General features: G+C 31.9%; 1 protein-coding gene across 2 annotated transcripts in view; it reads left to right on the top strand.

Annotated features, from left to right (window-relative positions):
* Nucleotides 1-18196, top strand: part of SPRED1 (sprouty related EVH1 domain containing 1) — a 115096-nt gene that overhangs the window by 72634 nt on the left and 24266 nt on the right. For both annotated transcript variants that reach the window (XM_019725519.2, XM_074327922.1), the window contains 2 exons: nt 1980-2029; nt 14311-14463. In XM_019725519.2, the coding sequence (XP_019581078.1) occupies nt 1980-2029; nt 14311-14463 (203 nt within the window). The remainder of the gene's footprint in view (nt 1-1979; nt 2030-14310; nt 14464-18196) is intronic.

The raw sequence follows: 18196 nt of genomic DNA, 5'->3' as shown, positions 1-18196 counted from the left end.
TCTCTTTATTTGATTTCATTACTGAGCATTGGCAGAGACCACAACCCCATCTATTCCTTTCTATATCTTTCTGATCTGTTTAGATTATTGACTATAAAGCTTGCAGGTTTTAAAGGGAGAAAGACTACATTTGTGTGTAAGACTAGCCTCTACTTAATTAAAAAGAAATCACATTAAAACCCATTGCTTCCTCCAAAAGAAGTCATAACTAAGACTTGATTTGTTTTTCTAATTAACTAGGAATATTATATCTCTTAATAGAAATAACTTCTTTATAAAGTAACTGAATCAAAATGTTCACAACATCGTGATTTGTATATTTTGAAAATGGCACTTTAAGCAGAAAATTAGAAGAAATCAACTGAGACAGGCCATAGGCAAGAACATGGAAATGCTTAGTACAAATCTATATTGATAGTGCAAGAAACTGTGGTTAAATATTTAGCTACTTTAAAATATTAGAGTTTGGTAAACAAATAACCCTTGATTTCCAGTTCAGAAAAAAGTTCCATGAAATGATAGCAGTTATTTTATCTTAATTACGGGAGCACTTAAATTCTCCCTACATCAGTGTTCTCAGTGATGGCTGCACATTTGAATCACCTGTGAGGCTTTTGGAAAAGAATAGCTGGTTCCCACTCCACATCACTTGAATTAAACTATCTGGATTGTGGAGCTGAGGCATTCTTTATTATTATTATTATGTTTCTAGATATATCAGATGTGATGGGGAATTATTATCCTAGTCGAATGATTATATTATCAATTTAAAAAAACAAATGATGAATATAGATCTTCAGATTCTCCAGCAGAGGTTGTGGTTTTTCAAACCACTGCAAGAAACTTAAAAACAATGCATGATGCTCTTTGCCTCCTCACTTCACAGAGATTTCTGACATTATTGACTTGGTTCAATAACTCTGGCATCAGTATATTTTTTAAAGTTTCTAAGCTGATTCTGAGGTTTAGCTAGCATTGAAGAATCAGTGCTTTAAAGAGAAAATCATTATCCCTGGCAGTTGGAATTTATATGATTTATGTTAAGTTTTGAATTACTTTGAAGCCTATATTTATGTTCTTATAAGAATATACTTCTTTTACTAGGATCAAATAGATTGGGTTTAATGTTTAAAAAGACAGTTTATAAGGAGAAGCTTACAAACTGTTAGCTAAGTAGTGTAGACTGTAGTATCCAACCTGTCTTGTTATTTTTAAACATTATTTGAAGCATGCTGGTTAGCATTATCAGTCATTGTAGACTTTCAACAATCCCATTAAATTTCTTACTGAGCTTTATGTGACACTAGAATAAACTATACAACCCTTTCCAAAGGGCAGATTTCTCATCTCCATGTCAGCTCTGTCGCTCAATGGTAGCATAAACTCAGAATTCTTTGCTATAATAAAACAATCCCCCCTTAATTTATGGGAACTGAAAGTACTCTTGAACAGAATGAAAACATATAAAGAGACATTGATGCATAAAAGTCAATAGCAACAACTGGCCATTGACTCTCAATGGATTAAGGCTCATTTATTTATTTTTTATTACTAATGCAACTAAAATCCTACTTCTGGGTGCTAAATATTGTTTCTTGGGTCAGAGTATTTAGAAAAAATGGAAGAAATCATACATGGGTATCACCTAAACGCCAGAGGAGTGTGGTGTGTATACTCTGCCCAGCAGTTTTAGTATTTCGGAGCATTCAAGAGCAGGGCTTGCTAGAAATAGTACACTTTGACCGAAAACATCTCTTCAGTAAGTAACTGAGAATTTACCTATAGAAGAGGAAAACAATCACTTTATTCTTTATTGGTCTAACAAAGGGGCAAGTATAAGTGACCATCTGACTGGTTGCCAGGCAGCCAGAGATCACCTCTGATCAGATTCCTATAGTATTGTAATAATATAATCAATTAGTAATATTAAAATCTAAGACAAAAATTCTATGTTAATTATCTCTTACCTGTTTTCTTAGGATGCCCAGCATTAAAAAATGAAACCGAAGGAGCAGAAGATGACTTACAAGTAAGTAGTTTGGCTTGAAAGGAATTTCTAAACTCAAAAGATATAGAGGAATGACTAGCTTTAATTAATAAACAACTCAATAAATTTTTAAGAAAATATCTATGGCACTGTATTTGTCAGGAAATACAGAGAAACAGAACCAATCAGGTGTATGTATGTATATACGTATGAATGTACATATTAGAGAGAGAAGGTTGTTTTGGTTTGGATTGCTTTTGGCGAGGGGATTGTTTTTAAGGAATTGGCTTGTGATTGTAGGAGCTGGCAAGTTCGAAATCCGCAGTGTAGTCAGACATGCTGAAAGTTCTGGCACTAGTTGATGTTTTGGTCTTGAGTCAGAAGGCCTTCTAGAGGCAGAACTTCATTTCACTTTGGGGGATCTCAGTCTTTTCTTTAAGTGTTTTTATAATGAGGCCCACCCACTTTATGGAGGGTAATCTTCTTTACTCAGTCTACTGATTTAAAGTTAGGCACGTCTGAAAATTACCTTCACAAATATAGACTGGTGTTTGACCAATAGCTTGGCAATCATATGCGTAGACTATACAAGTTGACACTAAAATTAACCATCACAGATACTGCATTCCCATAGACAAGGTATTTCTATAAAAAATTTACAGAAAAGGACTTGCAAATTGTTAATAAGCATTTGGACACCCTTCTGTTTTATCTCACCGCTAATCAGTAGGTAATGTAAGTTAACCAAATGACCAAGGGATTAAAAATTGATATTACCCCATATTGTGTCTGTCCATGAGATTGACAGATTGATGCCCTGCTGGAGAAAATGTGGATTGGTAGATTGTTTCTAGAAAGCAATTTGGTAATATGTATTAAAAAGCCTCAAAAATAGAAACATTCATGCTTGTTCATCTGGTGCATCACTTTCCAGTAATGTATACTAAGGAACTAGAGATGCACAACAATTTTTTATACACAGATTGGTGGGTGTATAAAATATCCATGATAATAATAAGGAGCTATCTAAATAGGAGAATGGGAATGGTTGAATTAACAGGTATGTTTTTGTCATACAACTATTAAAATGTTATTTATGAATTTGCTTGCAATATACTAAGTAATAAAAACACGAAAATTATATGGTGTTATCATTACTCAGCTAAATGTTAAATATTTTTGTTGGTTACTTTTGGATTGTGTAATTCTGAGCTATATGGCTATTTTATTAGTATTTTTCTGTATTTTTAAAGTTTACTGCAATAAGAATTAATACTTTTAAAATAATACTAAAAGAACCCAAAGTTGTATGTATACCTTGTATTCATAATCCATTAGTCATATTATTGTAAAAGTAGTCATGACCAAAAGACATGGAAAAATGCTTTATGTACTTTTTTAGTCAGAATATAGAAATGTTTTTATTTTATTTGAGAAATACAGCAAAGTTTAAAGAAAAAAAAACAAATTGTTAACCTTACATGGTAATCATGTATTTTTAAATACAACCTTTGGGTCTTTTTTCTGTATACCTATAGTTGCGTATATACTTGTATTATTATGATACCATTATACCATAGTCTTATTTCTTTCCTATTTAAAAACCTATTATTTTTTGTGTTTTACAATATATTTTCAAGTTTATAATTTTCAGTATTTTTATTTTTATGTAATTTGTTTTCAACAGATGTTTCCTAATTACCAATCTCCCTATTGTACATTTAAGAGTTCTTATATGTGTTTAAATATTTAAATCTATTTATTTTATTGATGGTTAATTGTTATTTTAAAAATGCAGTGAGTTGCAGTTAATTTGTTGTTAGAAATAAGGAATAAAATGCAAAATACATGCATTTTTTTAGTGAAGTCTTTTCCAAGGTTCCATTTTGTTCCAGTATCAAATATGGAATTGGAAATGGGGAAACATGTTCTGAATTGCTCCCTATGGTGAAAGTATATTTGGTTAAAATTCAAGTTAAAAAAGTAGACAAAGAAGATGGGGACATCACTCATTTATTGGGTCGCCAAGAGTTAGAGGTGACTCAATGACGTGTAACACACATACAAAGAAAAAGGAAATACTGAGATGCTAGCAAATATGTGAGATAAATAGGGTGTTTTTCTGAACACCCAGTTGAAAAATTTTTTAAAAGAATCAACATCGAGAATTAAAACTACCAAAGGAAACTGAAATTTACTTAATTATGCCAAAGTTGTTGCGTGTTGTTCGTATTTTAAAATAATATATTGGAGGTATAAAGTATTCTTAATTTATTTAACTGTTTTATTAGGAGTAGAGTATATCTGTTTCATAGTTCACCTATAGCAGGGGTGTCAAAACATTTTTCAATGTTTTTTACCAAGGGCCATATGCGGTAAAATACACAAACAGCCGGGCCACTCTCTCGAGGTGAAGTACATACTGCCTCACCTGGTTTGTTTAAGTAAACTAAATATATTTTTGGAATTTACTGCGGGCCAATTAACAATGGATTGCGGACCACAGTTGGCCTGCGGGCCGCAATTTTGACACCCCTGACTTATCGGCTTGGCATAAACATTTTGAAATTATTTTGAGTACATATTTACTGATTTATGGTAGTGGTTATGTCAGGTTTACTTTATTTGGTGATTATTTGCAAAGGCAGCTAAAATGGTTTTAAAAGAGTAACCCGTTATCTAATTTTTTAAACCCAGAAGCGGTAATGTTTATGCTATATTTGGATCATAAATGTCATGAAGACATTAAACATCAGAGTAGAAATCCTCTCCATTTTGAGTGTTTTTTATTAATTCATTGAGCAAATATTTGAGTACCTATTTATTTTGTTCCAACAACTAGCTAGACATTTAGTTATTTGCTGATGGACAACTTTCTGCTTTCAACAATGTCATATGCTCATCAGTTATAAATTAACAGGAAGACGTTTACCTTTCTATTTCATATCTGTCTTTGAAGGGTTTCATAACATATCATTTGGATTTAAAATCATATCTTACCCATCTTTTATCCCTGATGTTTAGTATAGTGTTGATCATATATATAGTTGGCACTCAAGAAAGGTTTTTTGAAGAAAAATCTTCAAAATTAGGATTTTTTTTTTTAACCTAAGCACTAATAAGGTAGGAATGTTCTTCCGTGTTTCCCCGAAAATAAGACCTAGCTGGACAATCAGCTCTAATGCATCTTTTGGAGCAAAAATTAATATAAGACCAGGTTTCATATAATGCACTGTAATGTAATGTAATATAAGACCCAGCCTTATATTAATTTTTGCTCCAAAAGACGCATTAGTGCTAATTGTCTGGCCAGGTCTTATTTTCTGGGAAACACGGTTTTTATTTGGTTTCTTTCTTTGACTCTTTTAATGATCCAGTTAAGGGTTTGTTTATTTGTTTGTTTTTAATGCTAGCTTATATTTGTTTTAAGATCATTTTTACAATGTCTTTCCAACCAAAAATATCAGTTACAATACCTCTAATTGTTTAGATATGCTAGATTGATAACAGGACCCATAAAACTCACCTCACAATAGACTTGAGGTTATAAGCAAAAAAAAAAATCTCAGATTTCATGCTTTTGAGCAGAAGAAATGTGACAGCTAATTGATCTGAAGTGAAAAGTTGTCATATTTTCTCCTTTGGCTACTGAGAAGTACTTCACTAACTTAACTCATTTTTAAAATTAGGTAATATCATTTTTGAGCCAAAATGATTAAAAGGCCTGTGCCTTATGTTTATTGTTTAAAGTAATTTTGCTGTAGGCAAGGGGGATATAAATGGTTCATGTACTAGTTTTTAGACATGGTAACATTTTTATAAGGCTCTAGATATTAAATCTAAGTTAATGGGTGGGTTTTATTTAGCTAGTGAAATGGATTTTATATTACTGTGACTTATCACCATCCTACATTAACTATCCTATAGTTAAGTTCCCAAAATCTTAGTACATTTTAGATTGAGTTTTGTTTATTATCTAATAAGAGAGGAAAAAAACACAAACTGTAACCTGTTTGCATAATGTTTTGTCATTATTTAATCTTTTTTCTTGACTCTTAGACTACTACATTTTAATGTAGAATATTTAGATAGTTAGAAAATTATGAAGAAGAAATCAGGAATCATTTATCCCCAACCAGATAGAACTGCTGTTAATATTTTATGTACTCCCACCTAGGTTCTTTGTTAGTTTTATTCTTGCATGTTGTATTTAAATACATACTTTCTAAAAGCACCATCAGGATCAGTCTCTTTTCCATTTTGATTGTATTTTTGATAGGATTTTTGTTTGTATTGGGGATGGCAGTGATGGTGGTGATTGGAATTGAAGTAGTATAAATCATAAAATTTGAACCCACACAGTCTGACTTCACAGTATTTGGATATAGCTACTATATCATGTAACTATATTACAGTTTATTTAACCATTCACATTTCATTGAACATTTACTTTATTTTCCATAACTTTTTACATGAATTTTTGTTGGTATTTCTGAGTGTGATCTTAGGATAAAATCCTAGAAATAGATTTGCCAGTTAAAGGATTGTATAAAGATTTATATAGTTATCAGGAGCTATTTAACTACTGCCTATTAACTCAAACAGATTTACAGACAATAAACAATTCCCTGAAAACCCAGTACCACTTTTAAGATACACTAAACCTTTATTATAAAGGTACTTTAGGTTTTTCTGTCGATTAATGTAGGGTAGAGGACATGTTTTCCTTTTCTTTTGTTGCTGGATATTATATCTTGGTACATTTCTCATATTTCTTTTATATTGTTTCATCACTGATTACTGTATTCAGGTTGCGTAAACAAAATACTGTGTGTGCTATTAGTGTTTTCAGACAAAGCTCATAGACAAATACAAAATTAAAAACTCAAGGTTAGTTTATTCTTATCCTTAGATAAGTAACTAATCAAAAGTAACTACAGAAATCTAATGAATAAATAGGAGACAATTGTGGTCAAATCTAAAATGAATTGCTACTGGATACTACTCCAAGATATTAATAGTGATTTTGTTGGGCTCATGGAATTGTTAATAATTTCCTTCCTTTTCTGTGCTAAGTTTCCATAATTTGAGTATATAGTATTAAATGCCAAAAATAGCTTTGGTAGCATTTTCAATATATGCAGTGCTAAAATATAAGATTTCTTTATCAAAGAACATTTTAAAATTCTTCCATCATGCTAAAATTAATAGAATAATTAATTATTAAAATCTTCTATTGTTGGATATGACGCAGCTACACATTTTGAAACCTGTGATTTGTGATACACAACTGCAAGAATGAAGTCCTTGAGTAATAAGTAGATTGATACCACTTTTTTCACACTTGATTATTTATTGGGAAACACACATTAAAATAGGTTTGCAGAACAACACTAAGTTTTCTCTGCCTCAGAATTAATAAAGGAAGAAGGGACAAAGGGAGGAGAAAAGCAAAAAGTCTGCTTTTCTTTTCTCTACAACTGTCATCAAGCCTTGTGTTCTGATAGAAAGCAACAGCCTGAATTATTTTATTGCTTTACCCAGCATCCTTTTGCTTTTACACACAAAATTGCTATAGTAGTCTTGGAAAAAGAAAAAGCTAAACAATCTCTTAGCAACCATAGGAGAATAATTACTATACCAGCCTCTGAGAGTGAAACAGATTTCCATTGTACATTAAAATTGGCATGGGATGCTTTATAGATAATACAGATGAGCCTATGCCAGCATGATACTAAAAGCATTGAATGTGGTTATATATAACTATAGACAATTTTTTTAAGCTAAAGATCATGCAAATGTATGTACAGTCTTTATGCATATCATATATTTTCTGCTCTTGTGGAAGATTTTTGGCATTTCCCAGCCCCTAACTTTAGATTATGTCCATGTTCCCATAGTAGTTTTTTATTTTTAAAGGTTATAATCCAGTAAAAAACATTCAAACTTGCCTGCGCCTTAACACTTTTTACTCATTTGTATCCAAAAAAAAAAGTGTTTTGGTTATTATTAATTATACTTATGGAAATGGTAGATAACCTTTTTGAAAAATAATAATACAATGTTTTTCTTATTTGATTGGCAAAGATTGGTAAGTGATAATGCCCAGTGTGGGCAGATGTGTGAGGAAATGGTCTCTGTGTCATATAATATTGACAGATTTTCAAATGATACATAAGCTTGCTAGAGGATGGCTTGGTAATATAATTGGAATATATGCCTATCCTATATTTGGTAATTCTGTTTATAGGAATTAATCCTAAAGAAATAATGTTACTGGTGTACAAAGATGTATTTATAAGGAGGTGTGCTGCAATGTATATAACAAAATATTGGAAGTGATCTACATGCCCACATGTAGAGTATTGCCATGGAATATATGCCATGTACACATACTGAATTTCTTTGCAACCTTTTCAAAGCACAAGGTACACCTTTATATGTTGATATGTGGAGAGGTCCATAATAAATTATGAAGTTATAAAAAGCACTATGTGGATAGACTGTCTAAAATATAAATGGAATCAAATTATACATAGGGTATAAACATATATACCGGCATTAAGAAGTCTAGACAGATATATGTCAAATAATAATAGGTGCTATTCCAAGGGGTTGGATTATGGAATGAATAATTTGTACTTTCAGTAGTTATTAAAGTTAATTGTTTTGTGAGTGAAGATTTTTTATTGTTAAGGAGTTCTCTATTTTTTTCTTCCATACTAGATTTGCTCTCAATGGTCTATATTAATATAATGTGATTTGATTTGTGGATTTTTCCACATTACAGATTAGTAACACTCACTGTGTTCCAGGCATAGTTTAAGCTCTAGGGATAAAAATAGGCAGAATCATTACTGGCTCATAGGAGAAATATAAAAAAGAACACTTCGAATATAGGGTGATAGATTCAAGTATTTTTGAGGAAGTTCAGAGGAGAGAGTGATTAATTTGGGAGTGGATCAACAAAGACTTTTGAGGCATTTATGGCTGAGGTTATAAAGGTGTTTTTCTACTAGAAAATTGAAGATAGTCGTTGTGGGCTGAGGAAATGACATGTAAGGGTCAGAAGTGTAAAATATCAGGTGATACTGGGGAGAAATAAGTACATCAGTATTTCTGAAACAAAAAGATGAAAATGAAACAGTAGTAGAAGCCATGGTAAAAGCAAAACTTGTGTTTTGTTTGAACAGTTATTGTTTTGTTCATTCTCAAAATTTCTTATTTATATAAAGAAAACATTGTAATTTTTACAGAGACTGATTCATTATCATAGAAATTAAAATGGCCTTTAGATATATAAAAGTGAAAGTTGTGATAACGTCTAGTCTTATGAGTATATGAAACATTCTTGTGGATATTTGAATTGTTAAAACCACCTTAGAAAATAATTTTTATTATCTAAACTGGAACATATGTATATCCTATAATCCAGAATTTCTACTCTTGGATGTGTTACCATAAAAACTCTTGTACATATGTACAGTCTTGTACATATGTACAGTGAGGCCTGTACGAGAATGTTCTTAGAAACATTATTTGAAATGGGAAAAAATTAACTTGTTTCATCTTATACAAGTTACTTAATCTCTTCGAGCTTTAGTTTCTTCATATGGAACACAGATATAATAATATCTACCTGCAGGAGTAGTGGGGATTAAAGGAGTTAACCCATGTAAAGTATTTGGGACAATGTCTGATACATAGAAAATGGTCAATATGTGTTGTTAGTCATCATTGCTACAAAGAAGTGAAAATGAATGAGCTGTTGCTACATATGTCAACACGAATAAGTTTTATCCAAAAGATCTGAGCAAAAAATGGAAGCCCCATAATGTCCCAAATAGCATGATACCGGTCAAATAAAATTCAAAAGCATGTATAACTAAAATATTGTTTAGGGAAAATACCTATGTGGTAAAACTGTAAGGAAGAGTAAGAAAATGAAAAAATACAATAACTTTTAAGATAACGTTTACCTGTTGGTAATCCAAGGGTAGAGATGGGGGATGCTAATATGGAGAATCACACGGGAGTTACTTGTTGTATTGGTTATATCCTATTAAGTTGTGTGACAAGTATACACATATTCATTTCATTTTTTATATTATTATGTATATAGTCCTTTATATAAAATATTTCTTTAAGGAAATCAACAGTTTGGTGTATATCCTTCCTGGTATAAATTTTAAAATTTCTGTCTACCCGTCTTATCAATTAGACAAATAGGATCATGTCATACTGACAGATCTGTACCTAGCGTTTTTTCATGTAACAGCATCTTGTGAGTGCTACATACAGATCTTTTTCATGCTGCACAGAATTCTATCATGTATTTATACCATAATTTTTAACCAGTCTTCTGCTGATATAGCCACAGGATGTTTTCTTTTATCTTTTTTGTTACAAATAGTGTTACCATGATTATTTGTATATGTAGCTATATGTACAGGTCAAAGTAGAACTGCACTTCCACCAACAGTGCAAAAGTATCCCTGTTTCTCCATACTCTTGCCAACATTGAGTATTATTTATCTTTTCCATCTTTCTAGTCTGTATAAGAAATTGGCATTATATTTTTATGTCTTTAATTGAATGAAGTTCAGCATCTTTTCATATATCTTTGTCCATTTTTTCCCTATGAAATAAAATTGGACTTATATTCTGTACATCAGTGTTTCCAGGGGGAGAGGGACCCTTTCTGTGGATTGTATAAACTATGTATTTTATGAAAGTGTTCCTCACATAATATTGATTGTCTTTACTCTCCTCTCCAGTATGTGCAAGGTCTCCTAGCGCAGCTTTATAATTGGAAACCTTAGAAGGGTTCTAAGTAGAAAAACCAGTCTTTTGTATTTTTATGGTTATGATAATACTTCTAATAAAATTTTATATTCTAGCTATTTAACACTAAATATTTCCCCCCATAGTAGATACTATTCATAAACTTAATTTCAAATGACCAGTCAATCTTCTGTTAAGTGAGCATACAATAATTTATTTAACCATTATTTGGGGACTTTAAGGTTATTTCTTCGTTTTTGATCTTAAAAATGATTCTGAGAAAAATGCTGTATTTTGCTGTGTATAATGCACACTTTTTTGCCCAAATTTGTGAGGGAAAAATATGGATGCACATTATACATGGGTAGTACTAATTCCATATCTATATATATAAATGTTTTTAATTTTTTTATTTATGTTTATGAGTTAAAAGTGTAACTCTAGTAATCAATAATGACATCCATATGCAAAATAATGCCCTATACGATAATTAGTTTTATTGAATTTACAACAAACTTGCAACAATGAAGAGTTCTTGGGCTTCTATGATGTGTAAATATGATAAATTTGTTACCAGTATGTAAAATTTCTTGTACCTTGTATCTGTTCTTGTATTTTGTAATTATTTGTTACATAAAATTTCTTGTATCAAATGTTTTAAAAATAAATGCTAAAATTCCTTTATAATACACAAAACAAATACCTAAATGTAAACAAATAAAAATCTGAACTAAAAAATTAAAATGAAAGATTTTTTTCCCCTGAAAGTTTGGGGCAAAAACGTGGGTGCACATTATACATGGGAACACATTACACACCGCAAAATATGGCATACTGTGCCTAAATCTTCTTTCATGCAGTATTTTTTTTTCTTTACTAGATCCAAGAAGTGGTCAAAATGTGTGAATGTTTTAAAAGCTTTTGATACATTTTACTAAAATTGCTTTTCAGAAATGGTTGCAGATTTTACTCTTGTGTATAGAAATAACAATAAATGAGTGACCATTTTCCTTATCGTTTTTTATTAACTTTGTCAATTTAATATACATCTAGATTTATAACTTGCTGAGATATAATTAGTAGTAGGAAAATACTCTTTTCCAGTTTATCATTCTCCAAAACTGTCAATTTGTTTCTCACAATTCATGCATAACGTGTGCCTTATTATAGGTTGTAGACTACATTCTCATACAGTGAGGGGTTTTATTTTTTTGTTTTTACCATATCAGATACCTGAAAGATGTTTTATTGCATTAGCTGAGACCCATTTAGGTATACAGTTGAATTCACTGTGTGATATGCAATAGTTCTAGTTAATAGGTTAATTTCAGCAATTTTGGTAAAAATTTTTAAGTGGAACTAAATGATTCATTACCTAAATATACACACTTTTTGTTTAATAATGAAACAATAAACACTTTGGACATTTCTCTTTAAAATACAAATGTGTTTTTAATCAAAATGAAATGTATTACTGTTTAATATATAGGATATAAGTAGAATTAGCCTAATTCAGGACAGTAAAACACTAGGTTATATAACCATTTTATGTTTGTTCAGATACAGATTTTTAAGTAAGCTTTATTTTATCTTACAATTCTTAAGTGACTCCTCAGTTAGATTAGAATTCAGTAAAGACAACCTGACCCAAATAGTTGTCATCATTAAAGGCATAGTTCCTTTATAATTACTACTGATACTAGTACTACAATTCATGCTTTTATGTAGTTTTTACTCTGTTGAATATCTTAACTAACTCTGAGATTATTAGTATGAACACTATATCCAATCTATAGTAAAAAAAAATTGTTATTCAGAGAAATGAATTGCTTAAATTTTATACCCTAGTTGGATGATACAAGGTTCCAACCTAAGCCCTTTCTCTAAACTTTTTTTTTTCCCCCGGTGTTTTCTTCTATTTTATTTGCTTAATTTTTGACAATTATTTGAGTTATTTGTTTTGCGAGCTCTCTGGAACAAATAAATTATTTTTACTCTTCCAGATTTTAATTATGCATGTCGAAAGAATGTTTGCTGGATACCAGTATTTAGCGAACTCCCTTCCAATAACTCAGCATTGAATGTTGTAACACATTTGGACAACTATTCTGAAAATTATCTAAATATAGCAATTAACTGGGTTTCACATACTTAGTTTTAGATGACAGTAGATTCTTAAATATATTCTGAAGTTTAATTGCTTACTCCTTAATAAAAATAACAGCTTTTAGTTTTCAGAACATTTTCACATAGTATCATCTCACTAAGCCCTTATGACAATCCATGTCATAAAACAGTATAGGAATCATAATTATTTGATAACTGAGACAGCTGGGTTCTAAAGAAATTAAATGTCACGAGGCTACTTTGTTCCAGAGCAAAGTCTAGAACTTGCATTTATAAATTTAAAATACCCATTTTATGAATTTTATTGATTAATTTTAGATGTAACACCAAAACATTTTAATTTTTTTTTATTTTAAAAAAGGCTTATAAAGGTTTATACCTTTAACATTGTTAGCCCTATTGTGATTACTCTAAATTATTTTAGAATGAGCCGGTGAAAGTGTTTGTCATTTTTACTTGGCTATCACTGTTTCTTCCCAAATCATTTTATGGTAATAGGAAAAGTTATAGCAAATAGTGATCTCATTTCTAAAAAGAGAGAGAGGGAGGGAGGGATCAAAACTTTTTTAGGGTTTTTCATTTTGTAGTATGCTAAGTGTCATTTATTTCACAGAAATTATTGTTTATGAAATTTTAAAGGCCTGTCTTTAGTGACCGTCATGGATTGAGCATATCTCCTACCTAAATCTCATATGACTGTATCCTAAGTAATAAGCAAAGTTAGGCTATTTAATTCATTCACTATTCAATAAGGTCATAGACTGCTATCTTTCTTTTTTTTTTTTTTTGGTCCCCTCCATGTCACACTACAGCACAGTCCTTGGTACATATCTTTCTTTCTTTTTTTTTTTTTAATTGGGGGACAGTGTTTTTCCAGGACCCATCAGTTCCAAATCAAGTGGTTGTTTTCAGTCTAGTTGTGAAAGGCACAGCTAACTGGTCCATGTGGTACTCGAACCCGTGACCTTGGTGTTATAAGCACCACACTCTAAACAACTGAACCATCCAGGCGCCCCCATACCTTTCTTTTAACTTGCAAAATAACACTTTCGCTGATTTGTATTTTCTTCCTAATGTTTCCTTAATTTTCTATGCATGATACCACTTTTAGTTCTAATTAAAAGATTCTTTAGCTATCTCTCTTGCATGGCATGGTTAATCTTCTTATTCTTCCTAAGTTGTTTTCTGTGAGAATGCCCAGTTTACAGTCGATTTAAAAAAAAAACACAAAACACATTTAATTTTTACATGGCTCCCCAGTCATGTACATTTAAGTTTGGGGAATTGCTATTCATAGTAATGGTGGTGGTACATTCTTACTGATTTGCAAAAGACTTGTTAGAGTGCAATATCTAATGTTTTATTGTTGTTTATATTCTGGCAACTAATAAGTTGGGGATTGTTCCCATTAGGCAACTGAAGAGGATACTCCCAGTTCTCTAGTGAAAGATCATCTTTTCCAGCAAGAGACAGTTGTAACCAGTGAGCCTTATAGAAGCTCAAGACCTTCTCCCTTTGAAGATCTGAATGCCAGAAGAGTCTATTTGCAAAGCCAAGCCAATCAGGTGAGAAGATAAATATTTTTCAGTGTGTTATTCACACATATATAGACAAGGACATTAAAGCCATCTTCCCTTTACCAGACAAAATAAAAATCCAGGAAAATATGATTTATAATGAATCAAATTCAGAGCAACTAGCTGCCTTCACGTGACAGAGAGAGAGAACACTAAAGTGAGCAGTTTCTCTGGTGTCCTCTTATAAGGGAACTAATTCCATCAGACCAGGACCACACCCTCATGACCTAACCACTTGTCAAAAGGCCCCCATCTCCAAATGCCATCACATTGGGGGTTAGTGTTTCATGAGTTTGGGTGGAACACTAACATTTAGTTTATAACAGGGGGCAACATAAACAAAAGCATGCATGAGTTAGGGAAAAAACCAGCATGGGAGGTGAAAAAAAGAGAGGCAGATAGGACGACAGCCAGATTGCTCTGTGTTTTTACGTTCTGCAAAAACACCTTGAACTTTATCTGGTTTGTTGCTTCACAGACCTGGGTTACATACTCATGTGCCAGAAGACACAAGAAACCACAGGTTAAACACAGTGAATTTTACTCAAAAACAAAAAATTCCCAAGTGGTATTCCAGTACATTCCTACCAGTGCTGGAAATTTTCCTGAACACTTGGTATTGCCTGCCTCCCCCCCACCCCCCCCAACCACCACCACCACCAATTTAGTCACTTGATGGAAGTAATCTATTGTGATTTTCATTTCTACTTTCCTGATTACTACTGATGTTGGACAGCTTTTTCCATATGCCTCTTGACTTTTTAGAAATTGTTTTGTGAAGTATCTAGTCAAGTTGTTCACACATTTTATATTGAGTTGTCTTTTTCTTATTGACTTATAGGCATTCTTTTCATTTATTTTAGATAAAAGTTCTTTGTTGGATGTATGTATTGCAGATGTATCTTCTCCTACCCTGTGGTTTGCCTTTTCACTCTTTCAGTAATGTCTTTTGCTGAATAAAAGTGTGTTTTTTTTAATAAAAGCAACTTAGCAATCTTTTCCTCTATGGTTAGTGCTTTTCACATTCTATTTAAGAACTCTTTGAATGCCCTCACCAAATCATGAAGATAGTTTGTTATCTTTCAGAAGCTTTATTTTTTTCTTTGATTTTTATAAATGGTGTGAGATTAGGTCAAGGTTTATTTCCTACCCCCGGCCCTCCCCAGTAGCCAGCTGATCCAGCACCACCTATTGAAAAGTCTATGCTTTCTAAAGCTGCTGCATTGCGATGTCAGATTTGTCATGTCACTATATATATGTGGATGTTTCTTATCTCTGTCCTGTTCTGTTCTCCTACTTGTCTATTTTTACAGCTATACCAGACTTTTTAAAATTATTATAGCTTTACTGAAATTCTGGGGTCTGGGACTTACATCCTTTAACTTTGTCCTTCAAGATTTTTGTTGTTCGGTTAATGACTCAACATATGGTCAAGTGCTATGTGCACTTGAAAAGAATATATAGTCGTAATGGTTAGATACAGTATCCTTTCTATATATTAGACCAGTTTGTTAAACATCTATTTGAACTTATGTTTTCAAATCTCTAACTGTGATTGTAGAATCATCTCTTTTTAATTCCATCACCTCTTTATACTTTTTGAAGCTGTTACACAGTGCATAATTTTACAATTGTTATTATAAAATTGCAATATTTTTACAATATTGTAAAATTGCTGAATTGACTCTTGTCATTATGAGATATCCTTCTTTATCTCTGGTAATACTTCTTGCCTGAATGTATACTTTGTCTGCTATTAGTTTTACTACATCAGTTTTCTTTTGGTTAACACAGTACATATTTTCTCATCTTTTTACTTGGAACATTTCTGTATCTTACAGATAAGATGTCTCTTTTAAATCATATATAGTTGGGCTTTGTTTTTTTCTCAGGGTGTCTGAGTTTTGTTCATTTACTTTCATGGCAATCACTGCTATATTTAAGTATAAATCTACCATCTTATTTGTTTTCTATTTGCCCCATTGATTTCTCTGCGTATTTCCTCCCGTTTTTCCTTCACTTTGTTTATTTAAGTTTACGTGACTACTTAATTTTTCCCCTTTATTAACTAATTAGTAATACAGTTCAATATTTTTAGTAGTTATCCTAGAGATTACAATATGTATCATTGATTCCTTAGAATCTACCTAAAGTGATTTTTTTAAAATCATTTCCTGGACAACGCAGAGACCTTATAATAACTTATTGGCATTTATCTCTCTCATTTACTTTTATGGTGTTGTCATGAATTTTACTTCATTCTTGTTCTCTTTATTGCTGTCTTTCTTTCTTTCTCTCTCTCTTTTTGTCTCTCTCCCTATGTGTATGAAAAACCTCACAAAATATTTTAAATAGTGTTCATTTAGATTTTTTCTACCTATTTATGATTCTTGATGTTCTTCAATCCCTTGTTAATTGCTATACTTTCATCTAGGATTATTTGCTGCTTATTGTCAGTGAATCTCAGTTTTTGTTTTTCTGGAACCATCTTTTATTTCCTCCATTTTGAAGGACATTTTGCTGACTATTACTTCTAAGTTACAATTTACTTTCTTTCAGCAATTTAGAAGATATCATACTGTTGTCATAGTTTTCCACCATTGCTATTAAGAAATAGTAGGGTGCCAAAACAATGTATACACATTTTAAGAAAGGAAAACTATTACAATTGTAATACTCAATATGTACCAATAACAAAAGATGAATACAAGTCACGTTTGACTTCTGCAATTACAAGAGGTGCTCAAAGTGGTTACCATCAGTGTCCAGACACGTCTGATTATGGCGAACTACTGCTTGAGCAACGTTGACCAAAGTGTCCACTTGTATGCATTTTTTTTGGCGTCCCCTGTATTGTCTTTCGTCTTTGGCTTTCAGCTGTTTTATTACGCTATGCCTAGATGCTATTTATCTTGTTTGGGTTTATAGAGCTTCTTGAATCTGTACCTTTATGTCTGAACAGATTTAGAAATTTCTCCACCAGTGTTTCTTCAAATATTGTTTCTCGAGCTGAGGCTCAAGAAGAGATAAGGACTGGAGAGAAAATGTAGGAATCATTATCCAAGGATGGAAATTAAAACTATGAGAGCAGTTAGAATTACTTTGTAAGAATGTTTTTCAAAACTAGAACACTGCGGGTAACTAAATATTATGAGAGGTAAGGAAGAATAGTCACTCTGATAGGAGAACTAGAAAAGGGTAATGTCTCAGAAGCCTAGGAAAGAGTTGAAAGGAAGTGAAGGAGTAGTTTATTAATGTCTTGCATTAATTAATACATGGTAATAAAATTTGAGTTCATCTCTATGAAGGTAGTTGGTAACCTTAGCACAGTTTCAGTGGGATTAGGGGTATTCATGACAGGAGAGGAAACAGACAATTTCTTTTTCTTTTTAATTATGGGCTCCTTTCAAAAAGTTTGAGATAAAGGCCTTCCTTTAGAAAGTAATAGATAGAGCTAGAGGGGGGTGGGGCCCAGGAGTCAATATGCTTATAATTTGGAGGGATAAGGAAGAGACGGTAAAGATTTAGGACAGAGAATGATAGCACAAAGGTACAAAGGAGACCGTCAAAGACGCAGGTAGAAGAATTACATGAAAAGAGGTAACATTACTTCATCTTTCAGTGCTGAAGAGAAGTTCAGGTAGAATTATAGATTTATTACAGAAGGAGATAAATTTAATGAAATTCAAACTTTATCAGTTCTGGGTTATAGACCCCAGCA

Source organism: Rhinolophus sinicus, linkage group LG03, assembly GCF_036562045.2.
Source record: "Rhinolophus sinicus isolate RSC01 linkage group LG03, ASM3656204v1, whole genome shotgun sequence".
Classification (NCBI taxonomy): domain Eukaryota; kingdom Metazoa; phylum Chordata; class Mammalia; order Chiroptera; family Rhinolophidae; genus Rhinolophus; species Rhinolophus sinicus.
The sequence above is the reverse complement of the archived record's forward strand: the minus strand, read 5'-3'. Positions and strand labels throughout refer to the sequence as shown.